At 41.2% G+C, this 22,865-nt stretch overlaps 1 protein-coding gene across 2 annotated transcripts in view; it reads left to right on the forward strand.

Annotated features, from left to right (window-relative positions):
• Positions 1-22,865, forward strand: part of HEPHL1 (hephaestin like 1) — an 81,974-nt gene that overhangs the window by 23,032 nt on the left and 36,077 nt on the right. For both annotated transcript variants that reach the window (XM_015085317.3, XM_053203825.1), the window contains exons 4-11: positions 45-224; positions 2,774-3,028; positions 6,343-6,511; positions 9,100-9,239; positions 9,393-9,524; positions 11,365-11,576; positions 17,715-17,865; positions 20,960-21,172. In XM_015085317.3, the coding sequence (XP_014940803.1) occupies positions 45-224; positions 2,774-3,028; positions 6,343-6,511; positions 9,100-9,239; positions 9,393-9,524; positions 11,365-11,576; positions 17,715-17,865; positions 20,960-21,172 (1,452 nt within the window). The remainder of the gene's footprint in view (positions 1-44; positions 225-2,773; positions 3,029-6,342; positions 6,512-9,099; positions 9,240-9,392; positions 9,525-11,364; positions 11,577-17,714; positions 17,866-20,959; positions 21,173-22,865) is intronic.

Here is a 22,865-nt window from a genome sequence, read left to right on the forward strand (position 1 = left end):
CACTTTGAACTTTTTTTCTCTACTCTTTTAAATGTCCCCGATAGGTATCCTGAATAAATATTCAGGAACAAGGACAGATGTGGACCGAGAGTTCATTATAATGTTTACTCTGGTGGATGAGAACCAAAGCTGGTACCTTGATGAAAATATCAGACATTTCTGCACTGACCCCGATTCAGTTGACAAAAAAGATGCTGTTTTCCGAAGAAGTAACAAAATGCATGGTGAGTATTTCCCGTGTTGTCACATATGTACCAAATGCCTTTTGTGTATCTGATACTATGAGGGATGCAAAAACACAGAAGTGTCTAACCTGGTTTTCTAGGATTTACAGCTCAGGGATAAGAGTGATTAGAAAGTGATATGAAACACAATACATGTCAGATCCTAAAACAATCTGAGAAGGGAGAAAGCGATAGTTATAAGCTAAATTGGGTATGACAAAGCTATGATATAGAAAATGGAAGGATTAATGTTCTAATTAGGAAAGAATCAGGAGGTGAGCCTAGAGAGGATGGATGGGTTTATACTGATGGGAGAAAGGAGAATGAATCATCATCATATGACAATCCTGTGGTTTGCAACCTTTTGCATTTATCCAGTAACCATTTTCTGAGTGGCTGCCAAGTTCAAGAACTATGCTATATGCTGTGTTTAAATACACACTGCTGAATCTGTTATGTTTCCCAGACATCCTTTCAGTCAACATCTATTGAGCATTCACGATGTGCCAGACCCTGTGTTTGTTGAAAATAATGAATTTCTATAGTTACCCTGTCCATTGAGACAGAACACGTACCCATTTCTGTTTTGCAGAGCAGTGGCTTCATACAGAATTTTAGGACTTGGGGATTATTAAGTAGTCTCATTCCACTGTTTTCCCAGAGAGTTCTAGTGAACGGAAAGAACATCTTCAATGTAAACAAACTCTCCATGTCATTCATTGATAAATTTCCTCCATATTTGCTTGTCTGTCTCTCAGAGTCATCCTAACCAAGGCAGCATCAATGTAGTCATAAAATCATAGGAGAGAGGGAAGGAGCTGAACACCATCTGACCTCCCCCATTTTACAGATGAAGAAACTGAGGTCAAGGGACCATCAATGACTTGCCTGAGGTCAAAGTGGTGATTAGTGCCAGAGTTGCCTGACAGAACCTGAGAGAGAAGTCCCATAGCAAATAAATTTTAGTTTGGTTGTGTTTGATTCCAAAGTGTGCAGAAGTGTGAGTGTCCCTATTCTGACTGTTTCCACTGCATCAGACACCCTCTCTTTTCTTCCTAGTGGTATTTCAGCCACCTTGCGTGATGTGGATGTTGGGCAAATATTTTAGGAAGGAAGAAGTAATGGAGAGAAGGGAGGGAGGCAGCGAAAGAAACGAAGGATGGAATAAACAAAGACTTAAATTCAAATCGTTGCTGTGTCCAGTCAACTTGTACCTCTATTCCTTACAAAATGGTAGCGATGATCTCAAATCTTGCTGAAAACTACTAACCGTGATGGTTTATGACTCAGCTGTCCACATAATTCTTACTCTTTCAGATGAAAATGTCCAACAAAAGAGAAGGAACCACATAAGCAAATACAAACTATGTTTAAAATAAAATCCGTCCTGTGTGCAGAAGTAGGTGTTTGTAAACAAACAATCCTTCTTCGAGCTGGTAAAGGAGACCCAATGATAGAAAACAGAAAAATTTAAAAAACAACAAAAAAATGCTTAACCAATATAAGATTTATTGAAACATTTATCTAAATTTACTAAAATTATTCAGAATCAATTGTGCTGCCTTAATCATCATTATCTTAGTAACAGCTGCTTCTTAACTCAGTTTGAATTTAGGAAGTGATGTTGTGAGGGACGCCTGGGTGGCTCAGTCGGTTGAGCGTCTGACTCTTGATTGTGACTCAGGTCATGATCTCACAGTTCATGGGGTTCTCTCTCTCTGCCCCTCCCCTGCTTGCTCTCTCTCTCTCTCTCCCTCACTCTCTTTCTCTCAGAATAAATGAATAAACCCTTAAAAAATAAAAAATTCCTAAAAAAAAAAGAGAAGAAGAAGAATGATGTTATGACTCTTTAAAACCCTGAATCAAGTTTTCTTCCGCTCTTGGTCAAGTCCTTGCTGCCATTCAGATGATTTGATTTGAAAGAGTGGACCTTGGACTTCCAGTGTCAGCTCAACCAGTAAGATTCTGCCCCAGCAAGACCTAGTAAAAACACTGGCTTTTCTCCCTCATTTTAAAGTAACAAAACTTTAAAGTAACATGTCTTATAGGTCCCTTCTAGTCAGCTCCTTTTCTTTTCCTTCTTGTTGCAAGCTTTGGTTACTCAAGTTAAGTAGCTACTAGGTGCCAGCTTTTCTGCCAGGTCCTGACAGCTGTGAAATGAGTAAGACAGAGTTTCAGGAAACAGAGCCCCGTAGGGAAGTCAGGTATGAAAAGGAAGGATCTTGGCAGGAGATGGCGGAGCCATCCTGAAAGTCTGAGCAGCGCTCCGTTTACTCCTGACCTGGGTGCTGTGTTCACACAGCAGCTCCAAGGCTGTTTCCACGTGTGCTCATCTCCACTTTTGCTGAGTGCTTTTCTCTTGAAAAACCTAATACCTTTCATTCCTTTCTGGGACTATGTGAAAGGAGCCGCGCTTTTCTGCACAAAAACCTTGCAACCGATGACCAGTGCTAACTCTTCAGCTGTGCCGGCGCATGTGTTACCATTGTTTCTGGCCCTGCTCACCTCTACAGGGGAGTCTTTCCCACCAGTGTGCTTCTGTGTTTCAGCCCTCAATGGATACCTCTTTGGAAACTTCCCGGAGCCTGATATGTGTGTTGGTGAATCGGTGTCCTGGCACCTATTCGGGATGGGGAATGAGATCGACATCCATTCCATCTATTTTTATGGTAACACCTTCGTCAGCAGAGGGCATCGGACTGATGTCGTCAACCTGTTCCCAGCCACTTTCCTGACAACGGAAATGATAGTCGAGAATCCTGGGAAGTGGATGATAACCTGCCAAGTTAGTGATCACCTGCAAGGTAAAAAGGACAAGGACCAGCGTGTAGATGCTGAGAGTTGTACAACTGCACCACACAGTCAATGGTGTTCACTCAGTGCCTGCTGCTAGATAGATTCTTGTATTACATCTAATTCAATATTGAATACATAGGAATGCCCGTGCTCATTTATTTGCCATCCTGTCACCAGGTATTTAGTGATCACCTCTCTGTGAGACAGGTGGGAGGTGAATGCAAGAAATGGTAAGACTTTCAAGGAGCCTACAGTCTAGTAGCTAGACTTAGACATTTACAAAATGAAAAACTTTTTGAGGGAGAAAAATAAAGGTTCTTTGTGCACAACAGTCAATTCTCTGGAACAATCAGAGAGACTTCCTGAGGAGTTGGCTTCTAGTCTGAGTCTTGAAATATGGGCAGGAATTGAACAGATGAAGAAGGGGAGGAAGGCTTTCCAAGTAGAGGAAGCAACACGAACCAGGAAAATACACGTTCTATATGAGCAACTCTACATCAAATGATAACATCTTACCATCGGAAAGAAGTGTATAGATGATCTGGACCCATCCACCATCCAATTCTTGAATTTCTTTTGGGACTTCTCTTTTAAGTAATCGTAGCAGCCCATTTCATCTCTGGGCCACTCTGTTAGAATGTTCTTCCTTATACTGAGACAAGATCCAATGATACTTGCTAAGTCCCAGCATAGGTACATGATAGAATATTTTTTTGACTTTAATGCCTGGATAATGACTTAGTCTTGGTCCCTTGGGACCACATAGAATCGGTCTCTATTCACCTGGACCACAGGCTTATGCCAGAGGAGTGATAGAAGAGAAGCCCACGGAGGCAGAGCCCAGTAGGAGGAGCTTTGAATGGGAAACTGAAGGAAGCAGGGCTGTGTCTGGAAGGCCACAGTGAGTGCTTCCAGATCCTTTGGCACATCAGTGACATAATCAGTGCAGCAATTTAGGAAGATAAATATGGTGCCTGTGCACAGAAAGGATTTGGTGGAGAGATTCTGGCCCCTGGATGTTAGTTAACAAGCATGGTAACAATAGAGTTACAACACAGAAAAGGTCTGGCCTAAGATAGTGAAAACAGAATAGAAAAAAAAAGTGTCAGCGGAAGAGACACAGAAGAAATAATGTGTAATTATTGACGAACTATACACAGTCACCAGCAGGTACAGGGATGAGACTCTCCAGGGCAGGCTTTGATGACATATTCTTGTTCCCGTCCACCTTATCTTGCTGCTGTCAGCCTCAAGCAGCTAATCTTAGCATTAGTCAGCTGGATTATTCCAATTCAATTCAATTCAACAAATACAGAATTAATCAGTTAGTATGTGCCAGATACTGTTCTGGGAAGACACAGATTATGAAGACAAGATTGCTATTCTTATATTCTCTCAGTTTCATTGAGGCATAGTTGATGCATAGGAATGGTATATATTTAAGATGTGCAGCTTGATGTTTTGATATATGCATACATTGTGAACTGATCACCATACTCAAGCTAGTTAATATATCCATGACCACGCATAGTTAGCTGTGTGTGTGTGTGTGTGTGTGTGTGTGTGTGTGTTAGGAATACTTAAGATCTCAAAGAGTACAAAGTTTCAGTTATGCAAGATGAATGAGTTCTGGAGACCTAATGTACAGCATGGTGACTATGGTCAATACTGTAATCGAAATTTCCTAAGAAGGTAGATATTAAGAGTTCTTACCACAAGATGCCTATTCTTAAATGTTATATCTGGGGAGAAACTAATTGTAAAATCAAGGTATTAGCAGCCATTTGAGACTAATAAGATTACTAAGCTTGGCCAGTGGTTGTGGACATAAGCTGGTGTTTGTACATTACTGAAATATGATATTTTCTAAATTGTCCAAACCCTCAAAAAAAGTTATTGTAAAAAATTAGAAAATGCATTTAATTTTTTATTTTATTTTTTATTTCTTAAAAAAAATTTTTTTAACGTTTATTTATTTTTGAGACAGAGAGAGACAGAGCATGAACGGGGGAGGGTCAGAGAGAGGGAGACACAGAATCTGAAACAGGCTCCGGGCATCGAGCTGTCAGCACAGAGCCCAACGCGGGGCTTGAACTCACAGACTGTGAGATCATGACCGAGCTGAAGTCGGACGGTCAGCCGACTGAGCCAACCAGGCACCCCTACATTTAATTTTTTAAAAGTTTATTTACTTATTTTGATAGAGGGAGAAAGAGAGAAAGAGAAAGGGAGAGAGAGAACAGTGGGGGAGGGGCAGAGAGAGAGGAGAGAGAAAATCCTAAGCAGGAGGCTCTGTGCTGTCTGCACAGAGCCCGAGGCAAGGCTCCATCTCACAAACCAGGAGATCATGACCTGAGCTGAAATCAAGAGTCAAGCATTCAATTGACTGAGCCACCCAGGTGCTCCAGAAAATACATTTAATTTTTAATAACAGTAATCCTGTCTTAGGATAACGGTATCACATTTTGAGGAATATTCTCCCTATTTTCTAGACTTTTATACATAAATGCATATTATTTATAAAATGAAATTAATCTATTAACACTGTCCTTTATCTTACTTTTCCCACTTATTAATGTAACAGAAATATATTTCCATGTCAGTCAATAGAGACCTACTTCATCATTGTATATCCCCCTGTGTCCTTTCAAGGGAGATTACAATTTACCTAACCAATACCCCAATGCTTAACATTTGAATCCCCCCTTTCTTTTTTGTTTTTATAAACTATACTAAAAACCAAGAATTTATAGATACATTACACCTTTGTCTGACATATCTTTAGGAAAACTCTTAGAATTCTTGGGTCAAAGTGTTTGATTTCTCTCTTAAAGCTATGGAGGGACATAACATTGCCAAATTCTCTTTTATTCTTCACCCTTAGTGTGTGAAGATTCCCCTCCCCCCGTTCATCTGCCAACACTGAGAATTATTAATTTTTCTAATCTTTACCAATCTGATAAATGAGCAAGAGTGACGCTTGATTACTATTCAGGTTGAACTTTTTTTTTCATGTGCTTATAGTTAGATAGTATTTACAGAGATTTTGTGAATAATATGTTGATGTCCCTGGCCCACTTTCCATTAGGATATTTACTTTTTTCTTTCTCATTTGTCAAATATATTTACATATTGATCTGTCATCCTATGCATTAAAATATCTCCCAGCCCACCATGTACCCTTTACTTTTAACTTTGTTAAGGTCCTGTTTTCTGTACAACAGCTTTAAATGTGTATGAAGTCAAAGCTATCAGTCTTTTCCTGTCTGATTTCTTATGTGAGCATTTATACCCCGGCTTGTGGTTTCCCTCTGTTCTGCAGCTGGCATGCTGGGGCAGTACAATGTTGGTAACTGCAAAGGTGGTATTTCTCATCCCAGGATGACGGGTCAACAGAGGCGCTACTTTATAGCAGCTGAAAAAATTCTTTGGGATTATGCTCCTCAAGGCTATAACAAATTCAGTGGTCTTCCCCTAAATGCCTCCGGCAGGTAAGCTCTCTTTGCTGGCGTTTCTAAGACTCTCATAAGAGAGGCACCTGTTAGACTTTTCCCTGTGACCTCATTTATATACACAGCCCTTCTCCTATGAGCACATATGCATGGATGGCGTCATGACACCACGTAAGGAGTTCTGAGCCTCGTAATGTACATATTGCTGAGAATTGGCAGAGTATTTATTGTTTCATGATTTGCTGGCTAAATCAAAGCACTAGGTTCATTCATTCATTCATGAAGCATTTCTTCAGCACCTACTGTGTGCAAACTGCAATGCTAAGTGCCATAAGAAGTACTAAGCTGACAGAGAATAGAATAAGGCCTCTGCACATATGGAAGAGAGAGTTTTGAAGAGAGAAGAAGACAGGACCCTCTCTCATTGGAGGTGAACTGGCCAAGGAAAGTTATCCTTTTTGGTTCAAGGACAGCCTGATAGGTTGTGACTTCTCTACCCAGAATGTGCTTGTCCTACCTATCCAGCAAAATGTTACTTTTTCTTCAAATTCTAATGTCACTTCCTAAGTGAAGTGTCCCCTGACTCCTGAGTCATTAGTAATCATTTTCGCTCCCAGAGCATGTAGTATTTTTCAAATTGAATCTAACAATTCATTAAGTGGATGTGGACTCCTGTGACTTGTTATTATAGAATTCTGTGTAATGGTGTCTGTGAAAGCATTTAAAATATATGGTATGATACAAGAATGATTTTTATTACCCTATGATCTCTTTTATGTTCAAGGGAATGTTTTTAAAATTTTCTTTCTGATTGATAAGACACCCTTTGTTTCTTTCATTGTAAATTTCACTCATTCAGTCATTCATTCATTCTTCCACCAAACCAACGCACCTGACCCCAGCCTAAAGAATTTGTGTGAATCATTTATGAACGTGTTCGATATCAAAACTCTCTTTTGACCAGTATTTCTCCATAAACAGAATGAGAATTAGCACTAAGAATTCTGTCTTAGAAGGCTTCCAGAATTCTGAAGCACCTTACAAAATATAAAATATTGAATTATATTTAACTGATATTTAATGTGATATATGAAAGCACAACATAAAAAGCTATGGGAGAGTTGCAGGGAGGTGCCTAAGACAGTGTTCCCACCCTCAGGTCGGAAAGAAACTGCATGCACAGGAGAAGAGAAGTAACTTTGCAAGTTACAAATAAGATTAAGATGAGTTGCCCAGACAAGTGAGTTCTCTGGGCATTCAGAGAGCACTAAGATAGCCAGGGAACCCTTCACAGAGTCAATGGAACTTAAGCAGGGTCCTAAAGAATAACAGAATTCATGAAAGTGAATAGTAAAGAGAGAAATTTTATTTTATTTTTAATGTTTATTTTTGATAGAGAGAGAGAGAGAGCAAGGGAGGGGCAGAGAGAGAGAGGGAGACACAGAATCCAAAGCAGGCTCTGAGCTGTCAGCATAGAGGCTGACATGGGACCCGAACCCACAAACTGTGAGATCATGACCTGAGCCGAAGTCAGAAGCTTAACTGGCTGAGCCACCCAGGCGCCCCGAAAGAGAGATATTTTAGATGCAGGGGTTAGTTAGATCAAAGTGACTGGAGCGAATATTTGCATAGAGCCATAGGAAGAGAACTGGGTAAACTGGATCTCAACTGCATAGGGCCTATCATCCTTTTGAACTTGATTTGATTGGCATTTGCATGTGAGTGAAGATGCTGGAGCAGGTAAATGACTGTGAATATTACCATCTTGGGGATTAATATTATAGTAGTGTGTATGTTGAAGGGAAACTCTGAGTGAGCCAATGGAAGAGGGAGGGTGCCAAGAGCACAGTCGGAGCTCCGTGTAATGTTGCCAACACAAGGCGACGAGGGCAGGTACTGGGGTTGCAGCAGTGGGAAGAAAGGAAAGGAAAAGATGCCAAAAGGGCACAGAAAGGAAGGAAGCAGCAAAAGGCTACAAAATAAGGGTGAACAAGATAAGGGGATGAGGCAGAGAAAGAGGACAAAGTCAGCCTGTGTGACTCCAAGAGTGAAGGCACCATTGGCAGAAATAAGGTGTCTAGGACAGTGCTAGTCAGAATGTACGTTACTGTATTTCACATTTGGAATTTGGCTTTTCATGTATGTCGTTCGTACGATAACTCCACCAACGAAGCTATTTGATGAACTAGACACTTCATTCCTTGATCATGCCAGATATGAAAGAGCTTACTATATGCAAGACTATTCATACGGACATCAGCAAGAGATATAGAGGGATACTTACTCTGCAAAGAAACCAGTTAGCTCTTTACTTTGTAGGACACCATTCTGGGACTCTGACGCCGGTAAGTAAGGAGTTCACCTGTGCTTTCTTCGGTTGCTGGACCTCCAGGGAAGAAAGTACAGTGGCTGAGAGAGGAATGAGCTTGACCACCATCCAGCCCCCCCGGAGACTTTCAAAGTTGGCTAATTATTCCTGGGAACTTAGTTGAAGACGGTTCCGTCTTTCCTGGGGAGATATCTGGGTGGGTGGACGAGCTAAGGACAATCAAAGGGAGCTCCATAATTAAGGCATCTGGTGCATATGTAGAGATGTGCTCTCAGCCAGGTTCCTATTCTTTACACAGTGACTCCGAGCTCTACTTCACACAAGGGGACAACAGAATTGGAGGAAAATATTGGAAGGCTCAGTATATGGAGTATGTTGATGCAACTTTTACTCGAAGAAAGAGACTCTCTGAGGCAGAAGCCCATCTTGGAATTCTTGGTAGAATAAAACCATCTGTCATGTTTTGAATGGGGGGAGATGCTTTAGTGGGGCATATATGTCTACGTGGAATGACTCTTCCTCTCCTGCCTATATTCACTTCTCTCTGCCTCTTTTCATCCTCTTCTCCCTCCTCCTCTTGATATTTTTCAGGCCCCGTCATCAGGGCTGAGGTGGGTGATACCCTGTTAGTGACCTTTGCCAACAAAGCCGACAAAGTCTACAGTATTTTGCCTCATGGCGTCATCTATGACAAGGCCTCTGATGCAGCCCCGAACGTAGATGGTGAGTCTCAGCCTGGCCTCTGGGAGGAAAGAAGATGAGTAAACAGAGGACTTAGAAGTGGGTAGATTTGGTTCAAGTCCTGGTCCCTTTCCTTACCGGCCCTGTGAGCTTGTGCCATCATTTAAACTTTCTGAACTTTATTCTTCTCCCCTACTGAGGCAGGTAGTGACACTCACCTCACAGGGCTTCAGGACGAGCTGGAGAGAATTCAGGGCAGGGTCTGCCCCGCAGTAGGCACTTAGGAGATGTTGATGCCTTTCCTTCTCCTTCAGCAATGTAATAAATCTCAACGTGGGCTACGTTCACAGTCACTCCCACTACCCTGAGATGGAAAGATTTTTAGCCACGGGTTGTGGGGGATTCTGTGGGTGAAGGCTGAGGAGAAAATCTGATTTCCAATGTTTGGTTGTCTTCAAAATCTTACACATGGTCTTTGTTCTGTCTCTGTTGACAAATATTTATTAAAACCAGTCTTTTATGCCTACCATCATATATGGCCTCTCCTCATTACAGAGGAGGTAATAGAGATTCTACATATAAGAAAGGCAGTTTCTGCCCAGTAGCTGCAGGAACTATCTTCCACTCATGATATTGCTCTTGGGAAACTCCTGATATCTTTGGAAGCCTTCCCCATTCTGGCAACAGACATCATGAGTTCTGGTATACTTCTTTGTGCCCAATGATGGGGCTAGGCCCAGTCCAGAGCAGGTGTGAGGTGATGGGGAGGGAACAGAGAAGGAAGGAATGGAGGGAGGATTCCCCCTCCTCAGACCCATCATCACTCTCCCCACCTGGAACATCATCTCTTGTACCTGCACTTCCTTGGTCAAATGGTCACAAACACTGTGTGTGTGTGTGTGTGTGTGTGTGTGTGTGTGTGTGTGTGTGCACCCAGAAATGTCTATATTTTCTATTGTTTAACTTAGCAAACTTATTGGGCACCTTTTTGCAAAACTCTGAACAATATGCAGAGAGTTTCTGACCTCAGTCTAGCTGGAGAGACTCAACGTGTTCATTTAGCAATATAGTATGCAGGGTGAGTGCAAAGTCTTGGGAACCAGACAGTGCTGAGTTTGAATCCCAGATCTGTCACTCATCAGCCTTGTCACCTTGAGTATTCACCTACCTCCTCTATCTTACGATTATGTGGGGTTATTTTCTAGTTCAACCTTCTAGATTTCAAATTCTATTTTTTTAAAGATTTTTTTTTTGCATTTCCTTTTTTTAGTGTTTATTTATTTTTGAGAGAGAGAGGTGGGGGGGGGGGTGGGCAGAGAGAGAGAGGGAGACAGAATCCCAAGCAGGCTCCCTGCTGTCAGCACAGAGCCCTAGGTGAAGCTCCAGCTCACAAAGCTGTGAGATAATGACCTGAGCCGAAATCAAGAGTCAGACGCTTAACCTACTGAGCCACCCAGGCACCTCAAGATTTCCAACTCTTTAAAGTGAGGTCTCTTGCTTAACTTTCTGGGATATCCTCGTAGTGCCAACTTTAATATATTCCACATACAAAGGTGCTCAATGATATTTTATAGATTTACATTTAATTGTGAAATAGGCAACTGTCACTCTTTTAATATTTGCTAAACCTAGTATTTGAGTAAGAAATAACATCTATGAAGGTACTAAATGTAATCTCTGAAGAAGATCACCCTTTGATCCATACTTCTCTCTCATAAAACATCGGACTGTGGCAGTGGTCTCCCTGGTAGCATACACACGTGGGAACAACTGTCCTTCTACAAAATACATCATCAGAGAGAGACCCAGGGCTGGAAGACCCAGTCCAACAAGTTTAATGTCGTTGGCTCTGGCTTTGAGTAACTTTCATTTACCTCCTCAGGATTTCTGAAACCAGGGGCACATGTTAAGCCGGGTGAAACCTTCACATACAAATGGACGGTGCCTGAAAGTGTAAGCCCGACAGCCGGTGATCCCCCCTGTCTGACCTACCTTTACTTCTCAGCGGTTAAGCCAATCCAGGACACCAGCTCTGGCCTTGTGGGGCCCTTGCTAGTCTGTAAAAAGGGCGTTCTCAATGCTGATGGGACACAGGTAGGCCATCAAAGATCACCAAGTTCTTCTCAGGGTTGTATGTGGGAGACACCAGGAATATGGCTAGGGATTAAATAGTAATAAAGGGTCAGGTACGAAAAGCAATGCTTCCTCCACCCTCTTAATATTGATTTCTACATAATGAGTAATTTATTTTATTTTTTTGTAAATTTAAGATCTGAATTTAAATTTAATGTAATCTTAATGTAAAGTTAAGATCTAAAACTTACAGATGCCCACCCAGAAATCCAGGATTTCTGCTCGTTGCGGATGGGATTCAGTGGGTCCCTTTCCCTGTGCATTGTTTTGATTCTAGAATCTTCGGAGGTCCACATGGAATGTGAATTGAGGCCCTTTCTTCTTGGACGAGGCTTCTCAGACTTGGCCACGTGGGGAACCTTTTAAACACCTTTTATTCAGGCACTCCAGACCAATTAAGTCAGAATCTGCAGGGGCTCTCCAATGTGCAACCAAGGCTGAGAACCACTGTAACTCACCGCTGTAAGCCGAAAGTTAATCGTTAGGGTCGAAGGCACAAGAAAGCATGTAGATAAATTCTTACAAGTCCCACCTTTGAGGCTCCCCTGGTTGCACTGACTAGTGTGGCACAGCACAGCACTTCAAGCTATGTCCACATGATATTAAACACACTGATGAGAAGAGGCAAATCTAATCATGTAACCATTGTGGTTTACTTCACCAATCAGAAATAGCAAGACTATTTATTTAAATGGTATATTATATGATGTTTGGCATTGTAAGCACCCATTTCTGGACTCAACGGGATTTCTAGGTAGAGGACACAAAGTGTCTCGGTCCGCCTCAGACTTGTACTTCCCTGCACAAAGTTCCAACCCTAGAAATGTCTATTAGAGGCTGTGTCCCTAGCCCTCGGAATTGGCCCTCAGTAACGCACGTGCAATAAGACTGAATACAGTTGCACTGTACAACAAGAATCATATAGGGCAAAGCAGAATGACTATCCCTATTTTTTAACTAAGATGTTTATTTACTTATTTGGAGAGACAGAGAGAGAGCATGCATGCGTGCACAAGCGGGGGAGGGGCAGAGAGAGAGGGAGAGAGTGAATCTCAAGCAGGCTCCGCGTTCAGCACGGAGCCCAAAACGGGGCTCGCTCTCACAACCGTGAGATCATGACCCGAGCCGAAATCAAGAGTTGGCAGTTTAACCGACTAAGCCACCCAGTGCCCTAAGGATCCCTCTTTTAAAGTTGAAGAAACTGAGGCTCAGAGACAGTGAGTGACATCCCAAGAGACACCCCTAGTAAGTAGTGAAATTCGGCAGTAGAACGCGGAACTTTGAGCTTCCAACTTTGTTTTTGTTTTTGTTTTTGTTTTCCAAGACACCACCCTGCTTCCTCTAGCTCAATACATGAGCCCAGGAAATTGAGTGCCAAAAAACTTGTGTAAGGAGGCCCTGATTTTCCCCCAACTGCATCTATTTAATGGTGGCTTGAACGCTTGCTAGAAGCACCTTATGGTACATGGGGGGTTGTTGCCTGAGCCAAACACCATTCGCGGCCAACCCATTTCCACCAAGTTCATGAAAAAATTAACCGTAACCCGAAATACACCCTACTTGGGATTTGGCCGAGCGAGGAATCCATTTGGCCAGACAGAAAGTTATTTTCAACGCAAAAAATACTTAGGAAATGCATACTGAACCAGGCCCTCTATAGGTAAAAGCTTACGTCTCTCCTAGGTAGGTAGGTAGAGAACATAAAAGGTGTTTTCAACTCTTTCCAGTAAATTCTCCCAGAGGTGAATGGTTGTCACAGAATCTAACCAGGTGCTATAGGGCCCTTTCTAACATGTATGACCTTCTGCAACAGCCACTTAAACTCCCTGTTTGTCTATCCAGCCGTTTATACCGCCCTTATATTTTTTTATTTTGAGTAATTCAGTTTCAGATTTATGTAAAAGTTGCGAAGAAAAAAAACCCACAAAGAATTCCCGTATATCCTTCGCTCAGATTGCCCAAATGTAAACATTTTATCTCATTTGCTTTCTTAGGCTTCTCTTTATTTTTCTGGGTTTTGTTCCCCTAAACTATTTGAGGTAGGTTATAGACATGACGTCTCTTCAATGTGTTTCCTAAAAGCAAGGTCACTTTCGGACATAAACACAATGTAATTATCCAAGTCAGGAAATTAACCTTGATACTGTACTATTATCAAAGCTGAGTACCCTTTAAAATTTTTCTGTCTTTATCCTTTATAATAAAAGGAAAACATGTTTTTCCTCGACCAGGCTCTGGTCTACATCATGCATCATCTCTTCAAGCCCCTTTTTCTCCTGTGATCGGTTTCATCACAGGGAAGCAAGTGTGACTTTTTTTTCTTTAAAAAAAATTTTTTTAATGTTTATTTTTGAGAGAGAGAATGTGAGTTGGGGAGGTGCAGAGAGAGAGGGGGACACAGAACTCAAAGCAGGCCCCAGGCTCCGAACTGTCAGCACAGAGCCTGACACGGGGCTCGAACTCACAGACTCACGGACCGTGCGATCATGACCGGAGCCAAAGTCGGTCGCCCAACTGACTGAGCCACCCAGGCGCCTCACAAGTGTGACTTTTCTAAAATGCAAACAAGATCACGTAATATCCATGTTAAACAGCCTCCAGTGACTTCCTATCACACTTGGCATAAAAATCTACATTTCTTAGCCTAGACCTATGTCCCCCGGCCTCCAACTCCTTTGATGTATCTCACACACACCCTCATGCCTACTTATACTCCATCCACATAAGCCTTCCTGTTCCTTGAACAGGCCAAGCTTATCCTTGGCTTAGGGCCTCCTTACTAGGCTCCCTCTGCCTGACATGCCTTCTTCTGACCTTTGCGTGGCTGGCTCTTCCTGTCACCTCCTTAGAAAAGTCTTCCCTGATCACCAAGCTAAAGTCATATGCTATTACATGACCCGATTTTAATATCACTTACCACCAGAGGACATTTTCTTTGTTTACTTTTGATGTGTTATAGAACGTTTCTCCTCACAAGAGTGTGAGTACCATGGAGCAGGACACTTGTCTGTCTTATCTTCCTTTCCCAGAACAATGCCTGGTGCATTGTTGACACTCAACCAATATTATGGTTGATGAATGAAATACAGGGTAAGCATTCTTATCTTCAAAGTCATTATTAAGAAGTTTAGTTAACAAAAGGGCCACATTACACACACACTCAAACACTCCATGTGTGGCCTGCAAATAGACACTAAAAATTCCAGGACAAGCTTATTTGCCAAACTCCCCACATCCACGTTTTAAACACTCAGAGTTGTGTGAAGGACCATGGTTCAGACATCCCAGCTTCCCTACTGCTGTGGGAACCTAAAACATAGTGATGTTAAGTGCTTTTCACAGAATAGCTTTGTGCTGCAGACGCTAGCCATCACTCAGGTACATTCCATGCACGAGTGCAGGTTGGATTAATCCAAGTTCTCCAACGAAACAGAACCATAAGGATGTGTATGCAGACAGAAGCAGACTTATTATAAGGAGTTTGCTCACATGATTATGGGGGTTGACAATTTCCAGGACCTGCAGGGAGAGTCGGCAAGCAAGAGACCCAGGAGACACAAAAGTACAGAGGGCTCAAAGCCTTTGGAAGAGCCTCTGTTTGAGTTTGAGTCTGAAGGCAGAAAAAAGTCAATGTTCCACTTCAAAGACAGGAAGAATTCTCTTTTACTTGTGGGAGGGTCAGATTTTTTTGTTGTATTGAGTCTTTCAACTGATTGGATGTGGCCCACCCACATTGGAGACGGCGATGTGCTTTGCTCGTCTACCATTTAAATGTTAATTTCATCCAAATACACCTTCATAGAAACACCCAGAATAATGCTTGACCTAATATTTGGGCACCTATGGCCCAGTCAGGTTGACACATAAAATGAACCTTCACGTGGGTTATCACCATGTGGTATCACCTACTTTCTAACCTTTTCCTGGGTTAATTTCCCACCCTCATAGACCTAGTTACCTTCCAACTGACTCTCAGGTGATGAGGTTCTTCAACTCAATGCCTTTCAGTCATTCCTTCTTGTCTTATGGACAGTTGCAATTGCAGCTAATAGTCACAATTAACATTGAACACTTAGTATCTGCCAGATGTTGTCTTGAGTGCTTTACCTATATTATCTATTTTAACCTTCACACACACACACACACACACACACACACACACACACACACACAAAACCCCAGGAAGTGGAGACTACTCTTATTCTCATTTTTCAAATGAAGGAATTAGAGCTTAGAGAGAATAAATCACTTGCCCCAGTTTTCACAATGGATGTGCAGAATAACATTAGCACCCATAGCCCATAATCTTTTAAAATATCTTTGACCTCTTATTTCTCTCCAATTCTTCATATTTTCCTTTAAACATTGCAAGCCTACATCATTTCTTTTCATATCCCATGATCTTAAACTACTGCCTGCTAAAACACCATGTGATAAAAGCAGTAGGTGCATATAAGATATGGTGTGAGAATAAAGCAAAGGGCACCCACATCTCTGATGATGCATTAGGAAAGCATCACAGAGGTGGGACAGCTAAACTGGCTCTTGAGGTTGGATTGGGGTGGCATACCTTCAAGTTGAAGGGATGCATGCACGAAGGACAGAGGCCTACCGAACACAGCAAGTTCAGATCGCTGCAAGGGGCTTGGCCTCACTTTGGTCAAAGTGCCAAGAAGGAAGGGCTAAGAGCAGGTAAGCAAGAACGAGATCACTGTGACTTTAGACTGTATTGTCCAGTTTCAGAAGGAGAGAGATGTGATCTGTGGCAGTTCTGGGGATTCCTCCAGAGCAGGCAGCGGGTTAAAGGGTGAGTTGGAGGGGAATACATTAGACATAGGAAGATGGTTGAGGGACATAAAATACAGTCACCTCTCTGGTTCAGCTTTAAAGAAAAGCATATTTCGGCAATGCAGGATATTGTGTGTTGCGTGACATGCTCGGACAGGTAGATTAGGAATATACACAGCGGGAAGTAATCCATGGTGCCCTCCATTTCAACTTACATTAACGTAATTTAGCAAAGTCTGATGGGTTATGTGAATTCATTATTTCACTCAAAAACATGTAGAGTGCCTGCTTTTCCAGACATTATTTTATTTTATTTTATTTTATTTTATTTTATTTTATTTTATTTTATAAGTTTATTTATTTTGAGAGACAGATGATGCAGGGGAGGGGCAGAGAGAAAGGGAAACAGAGAATCCCCAGCAGGCTGCATGCTGTCAGCACAGAGCCCAACACAGGGCTTGAACTCATGAACCACGAGATCATGGCCCAAGCCAAAACCAAGAGTGGAATGCTTAACCAGCAGAACCATCCAGGCTTCTCTCTAGGCATTTTTTTAAAAGCCGGGGACACAGAGAGGAACCCAAAACTTCCCTACTCTCACAAAGCTACAATGCAATGGGACAACACTAAAAAAATGTAAGTTCACAAATGAAATATAATTGCAGGTGGAGTTAAGTACTATAAAGAAGAGTGAGTTGGGGGTAAGTGAGGTGAGTTTGCAGGCAGGGTGGATGCTAGGTGACTGTTTTAGACAGGGTGGTCAGGAAAGGGTACTTGAGGAGGTGACATTCGTGCAGAGAACTGAATGGAGTAAGGGAGTGAGCCAGGAAAGACCCGGGAGAACCTTCTAGGCAATGGGAACAGCACATGAAAAGTCCCTGAGGCAGGAGTGAAGTTGGTGTGTTCACAGAAGAGCAAAAGGCCGGGGTGGCTGGAGTAAATGAGGGGTGAGTACAAGGAGATGAAGTCAGAGAGAGAGACAGCCCAGGGCATGGAGGCCCTGGGAAGGAGAATAAGGTAGTGATGACCAGACTGAAAATAGGAGTCCCACAGTGTAGGGAAGCTTCTGAGCAAGGACCTATTTCCTCTGAGCAGATCTCAGAGGGATAAGGGAGGGATAAGGATATAAACAGAAAGATGAAACGTTAGGGTGTAAAATGAATTGATCAGAATCATGCTCAGAATCCTGATTTACAAAATGACCCAACTCACGTTGGTCCTAATTTATTTGTGTTCACGTTGAAAGTGAAGTAGAGATTAGAATTCCTCCAAGCTGTACTTTTTATACAGTTATGTTCTTCTTCTCTTTAGAGAGGAATCGACAAGGAATTTTATCTACTATTTACAGTCTTTGATGAGAATCTGAGCAGGTATCTTGATGAAAACATTCAGAGGTTTACATGGCGTCCCTTCAGTGTTGACAAAGAAGACAAAGATTTTGTGAAGTCCAACCGAATGCATGGTATGAAAAGTGTCTTTCTCTTCTGTGAGGATTTGAAGTGAAAATATTTGGAATGTTTTAACTATCTTGATTTTGGTTTCTTGGACATTGTTCTTGGTCAAGAGTAAATTGTTTCATGACTTCATCTCACAAGGTCTGGTGAAACCTCCTACCTCCCAGGGACATTGTGCAACTTAATTAATACTTCTGAAATACCTCATCAGCTTTAGATGAAGCAACACAAAATATGAACCAGCAGAGACTGCAGTACTTTATAAATGTAAAAAATGACTGACAAAATGCCCTCCCTTGGGTTCGTAATAACATCATTGAGGCTAATAATCCAAGTGATAATTGGAGATAATCATTAAACAACAAAGTGTCTCTTATCAAGTTGCATGAAAAACTGTCTAAACTGATAATGTGTAAAATACTAGCAAATTCCCATCCCAGATCTTATTTAAAAGGAATTACTTAATTCTCCTTCTCTTTCTTATATCAATTGTAACAGTGGCAAACCACCTCATAATTGGCGTGACTAACACAGGAGTCTCGTTAGTCTTAGGCACACTACCCTAGATGGCAGAATAGTGAGCGAGAGCCCAATCCCAAATAACTATGAGAGCGTGCAGTCAAAAAGGAGCTGAAAGCAAGCATTGTAAGATAACATGTGCTAAATTGCTTGTTTTAGGACCAAGGACAACATCTATTTATTGTTTTCAAAACATTATAGGAGAATAACAAAGTAGACCCTAATCTCCTTTCCCCACAAGGAGGTCAAGAAAGTCCAAGCTTCCAAGTGTCCCACAGCGACCAGCTCACAGACTCCTATGGTCCTGGATACTCCATGCCAACAGTCTCCTCTTGGACCAATGGAAAGCATAGCGTAACGCATTTTCAATACCATTTTCTACAAAATGTTTGTTATAACTGAATCATGAAATTTGGTTCCCACCCTCCTAGCAGCCAAAAAAATAAAAATAAAAAAGAAGAAGAAGAAAGTAGAATGAGGAAACATAGCAATTCCTTAGTGGAGAAGCTAAGTCGCAAAAGAAACTTATCCTAAGAGAGGCCCTTAGGATAAAGGATAAAGAGAAAAGATAAAACAACCCAACAGACCACATCACATCCAGCTCCATCCTGATTTGGCAATGTAATATACATGTTCATATTTTCGACATGGAGAGTACGTCATCTTTAAAACAAAATGCAAGGAAAACAATGTATTTTAATTTAAATTTTACATTAATTATGAATTAAATTCTATCTCCAGTCTTGCTTGCATGGAGTATGAGAGACAATGACGGCAACAATACCAAAGAAAAAGTGCCTCTCGTGTTACCCAGTGCCTTGCATTACACCTATTATGTGGTCTATATGAAAAGATGTGGACCTCCTTTCCTAGAGGGCATCCTCAACAGCTTGTGAGCTATCCTTGGGGGTCTTTTCTGATGAAAAAGAGGCATACCTACAGTAGTTCTTGGGTTAGTCAACAAATATCATCTGGGTTAGGGGACAAATCTACACGAGAAGGCAGAACAGTATAACTTCTTTACCAGACCTTACCATGGGCTTTGACTACCTTTATCTGACACTATAACCAGCAATGACATCATTCTTTCAATAAATTTTTAGAGTACTGTTAAACAAGCAAACAAACAAAGGTGTTTGTTGAATGCATGAATGAATGTTTCAGAAAGAGAGAATTTAAACTAGAGTTCCAAGGCAAGAGAAGATTCTCTACGGGCCAGTCAAGGACTAAATCATTAGTACCCCAATTTACAACATCACTTTAACATTCAATGGGCAGGATTTACATAATTTATTTGCAAAGGTATTATCAAAGATTTTTTTTCAGAAAATGCAATGTTCTCAAAGCATCCTTCTTAGATTTTCTGCTAATAATCTCAGATATTTGAGTAAAATTACCAAGCACCATTGGTTCTGCAGACGCAGAAATAAAAAGCAATTTTATCTGGCAATGGGATTATAACAGAAGGTCACTTAGGTGTGTGATAGTTGTTCTTTCCTACTATGGGCATTAGTAAGAAGTGGGAGAGGATAGAATCTTTATCTCTCTACGGGGCATCACGCATAAGACATGTGTGGTCACCCCTCAAACAGTGCTATTCAGTTAATGCATTCATCCCACACAGAGTGGGGTTCATCCCACACAGATGTGGTTTCTAAATTCTTTTCAAGACACTGCTCCAGGGAGCCACTATCAATGGATCGAGGTTGATATAAAAGAGAAAAACACTTTTCATTTCTGGAGATTCAGAAGATCTTCATATCTAAGTAACCATTATTCAAAGTTCCTTCAGTTATTTTACTGAGGCAGGGAAATAAAACTTACCAAAAGGCAAAATTATTTAATCAAAGGCTAGCCTCTTATAGACTTAGCATCCTTCTCCCTCCCCCCCGCCTCAAAACAATCCCTCTTCACTGACCAGACGTGCAAATACAATGTCAATCAATTGCAAATCTTTCAAATGACGCCAGTTCCATGAAATCAGTAATGAGATGTCTGATAACTTCTGGAATCAAATGTAAATCCATTGGTAAATGAAAATCTGATGAAATTAAGTGAATTAATGACCGAAGAAGAGACACTTAAGGGAGATAACAGAATAAGAACCTCAAAAGAAAGTGATTTTCAAATCACGAGTTTGGGGGAAAATGGCGAAGTCCATAAATATTTTCACAAGGACGATGCTCTTTATAATCTGCAAAACTAAAATGTGAAATGAAGGATATTGTATTACACTGTCAAACAATTTTGTCAGAAAAACTTATGCCAGAAAAAACCTGATTTGTTCCTTATCGATTCTTAGGGTTTGTGCCCTTGTGTATACATTGTTATACATAATATTTTCACAATTTTAGTATATTTTCATTATTCATTGTTCCTCTTAGTCTCCATTTTGGATTGAGTCACTGTGTGACTTTTCTCTAGTGTGTTTACTCTCTGGTAGTAAGGATCTTCTGTAAATAGTTTGAACTTGAGCAATTGAACAGACTGCCCCCACACACTGATAATCTTGTACTAAAATGGTGTGTTTTCTGTATCTATAAAATCGTACTGGGCTCTGACTATCTTTTTCCTTTCATTTAGCTATTAATGGCTATTTGTATGGCAACCAGCCAGGCCTAAGCATGTGCAAAAAGGATAGAGTTTCCTGGCATATGATTGGAATGGGCACTGACACTGATATGCACGGAGTTTATTTTCAAGGGAACACCATCCACCTACGAGGAACTCATCGTGACACCCTGGCCCTGTTTCCCCATACCTCCACAACGGTGTTCATGCAGCCAGACCATGCAGGTAAACTCGGCAGGGCCACCGCAGGTGACCAAATTACTGTCTTCAGGCATATACCCTTAACGTCCTCCCCTGGAATAAACTGGTTGAATTTGGGCACTTCAGAGGATGTAGCAAGACATACAGTCTTGGTTACAATCAGGTAATCCTAACTATTTTATTCCAAACACACAGTACAAAGGACAGAGGAGAAGCATCTAAAACGACATAAAGCATCTAAAATGACACAAAGAAGAAGTCCCCTAAATGACCTTGCCACACAAATCTTGGGAGAATGCCCTTGATTCATTCCTAGGAATGATTCAGCCCCAAGAAAGAGGGTATTTCTTGTTCTCCTGAAGCACAGACATTTTAGTTGCTGCTCTGAAGCATCTACCAGGTATAGACAGCCCAGTGGATGCTTCCAGGTGATAGACATGACCTTCTTTAGAGACTGATAAGTTACTTGGAGACTTCTCCATTTTCATTCTGTTGGGCACCATTAGTTTCCCTGGAGGGTAAGCTGCACTGGGTCAGAAGTCCACCGAGGGCCCATTGAAGGGCCAGTACTCATCCCTTCTCTTAGACATTTCCAAGCTAATTGGATAATTGGGGCATTTTTATAGAAGATTCAGAGCAACACATGGCTCGTTTGAAAAATAAGATAGCCAGTGCCATGGGCATTCAAAATGTTTCTCCAACCCAACTTTTTCATTAGTCTTAAAACAAAACCAATAAACTACCCAAGATGAGTACTTGTTGGCTCTGTCTTCTTTATGAATTAGTGTCTACTTTGCTTCGCACTAGAAGTACAGTTTAGATGCCTCTCAGTGTCATTGGTTAAACACTTAGGGCTTGTGCTTCAAAACTTTTGCCCAAGAACTGCCTGAAATTAGGAGTTCCATAACCCGTGCATTATAGACTTTGAGTATTCTACCTTTCTACATTAGTATAATTGATCAGTTATGAATCACCCAAACCAAGGAATGCCTTGAGCACAATGATTTTTGTTTTTGTTTCTTAAATATGCTCTTCGACACTGAAGATGGGAGAGGAGGGAAACAGCCAGATTTAATCCACAGAAATAGAAACTGGCATTCAAAGCTGCAGTTGGCTGCAATAATTTTAGAGACTTGGTTAATTATTCTAATGCTTTGGGTATTATACATGTGCCCTATGAGCTTCCAAATTGCTTATGACAATGTTTTCCAGTTTATGTTTTGTGGTGAGTATAAATCTGTGACTGCTTAACAGCTTGGTCATTTGGCCAAAATATGAGTAGACCCTAGGCTTCAACTCAAATTTTTTTGTCTTGTTCTTTTTTCTAAAAACCACTTTATTGAGATATGACTGATAGATAAAAAGTTGTTGATATTTAATATATACAAATCAATGAGTTCGTTAGGTGTCTTGTCATGTGTCTGTTGGCCATCTATATGTCTTCTTTGGAGAAGTGTCTATTCATGGACATTTTTTAATTGGATCATTTGTTTTTTGAGTATTGAGTTGTATCAGTTCATTATATTTTCTGGATACTAACCCTTTATCGGATATGTCATTTGCAAATATTTCTCTCATTCAATAGGTTGCCTTTTAGTTTTGTTGATTGCGTCTTTCACTGTGCAGAAACTTTTTATTGTAATGTAGTCCCAATAGTTTATTTTTGCTTTTATTTCCCTTCCCTCAGGAGACATATCTAGAAAAATGTTGCTATGGC

The sequence above is a fragment of the Acinonyx jubatus genome, chromosome D1 (genome assembly GCF_027475565.1).
Source record: "Acinonyx jubatus isolate Ajub_Pintada_27869175 chromosome D1, VMU_Ajub_asm_v1.0, whole genome shotgun sequence".
In the NCBI taxonomy this organism is placed as follows: Eukaryota; Metazoa; Chordata; class Mammalia; order Carnivora; family Felidae; genus Acinonyx; species Acinonyx jubatus.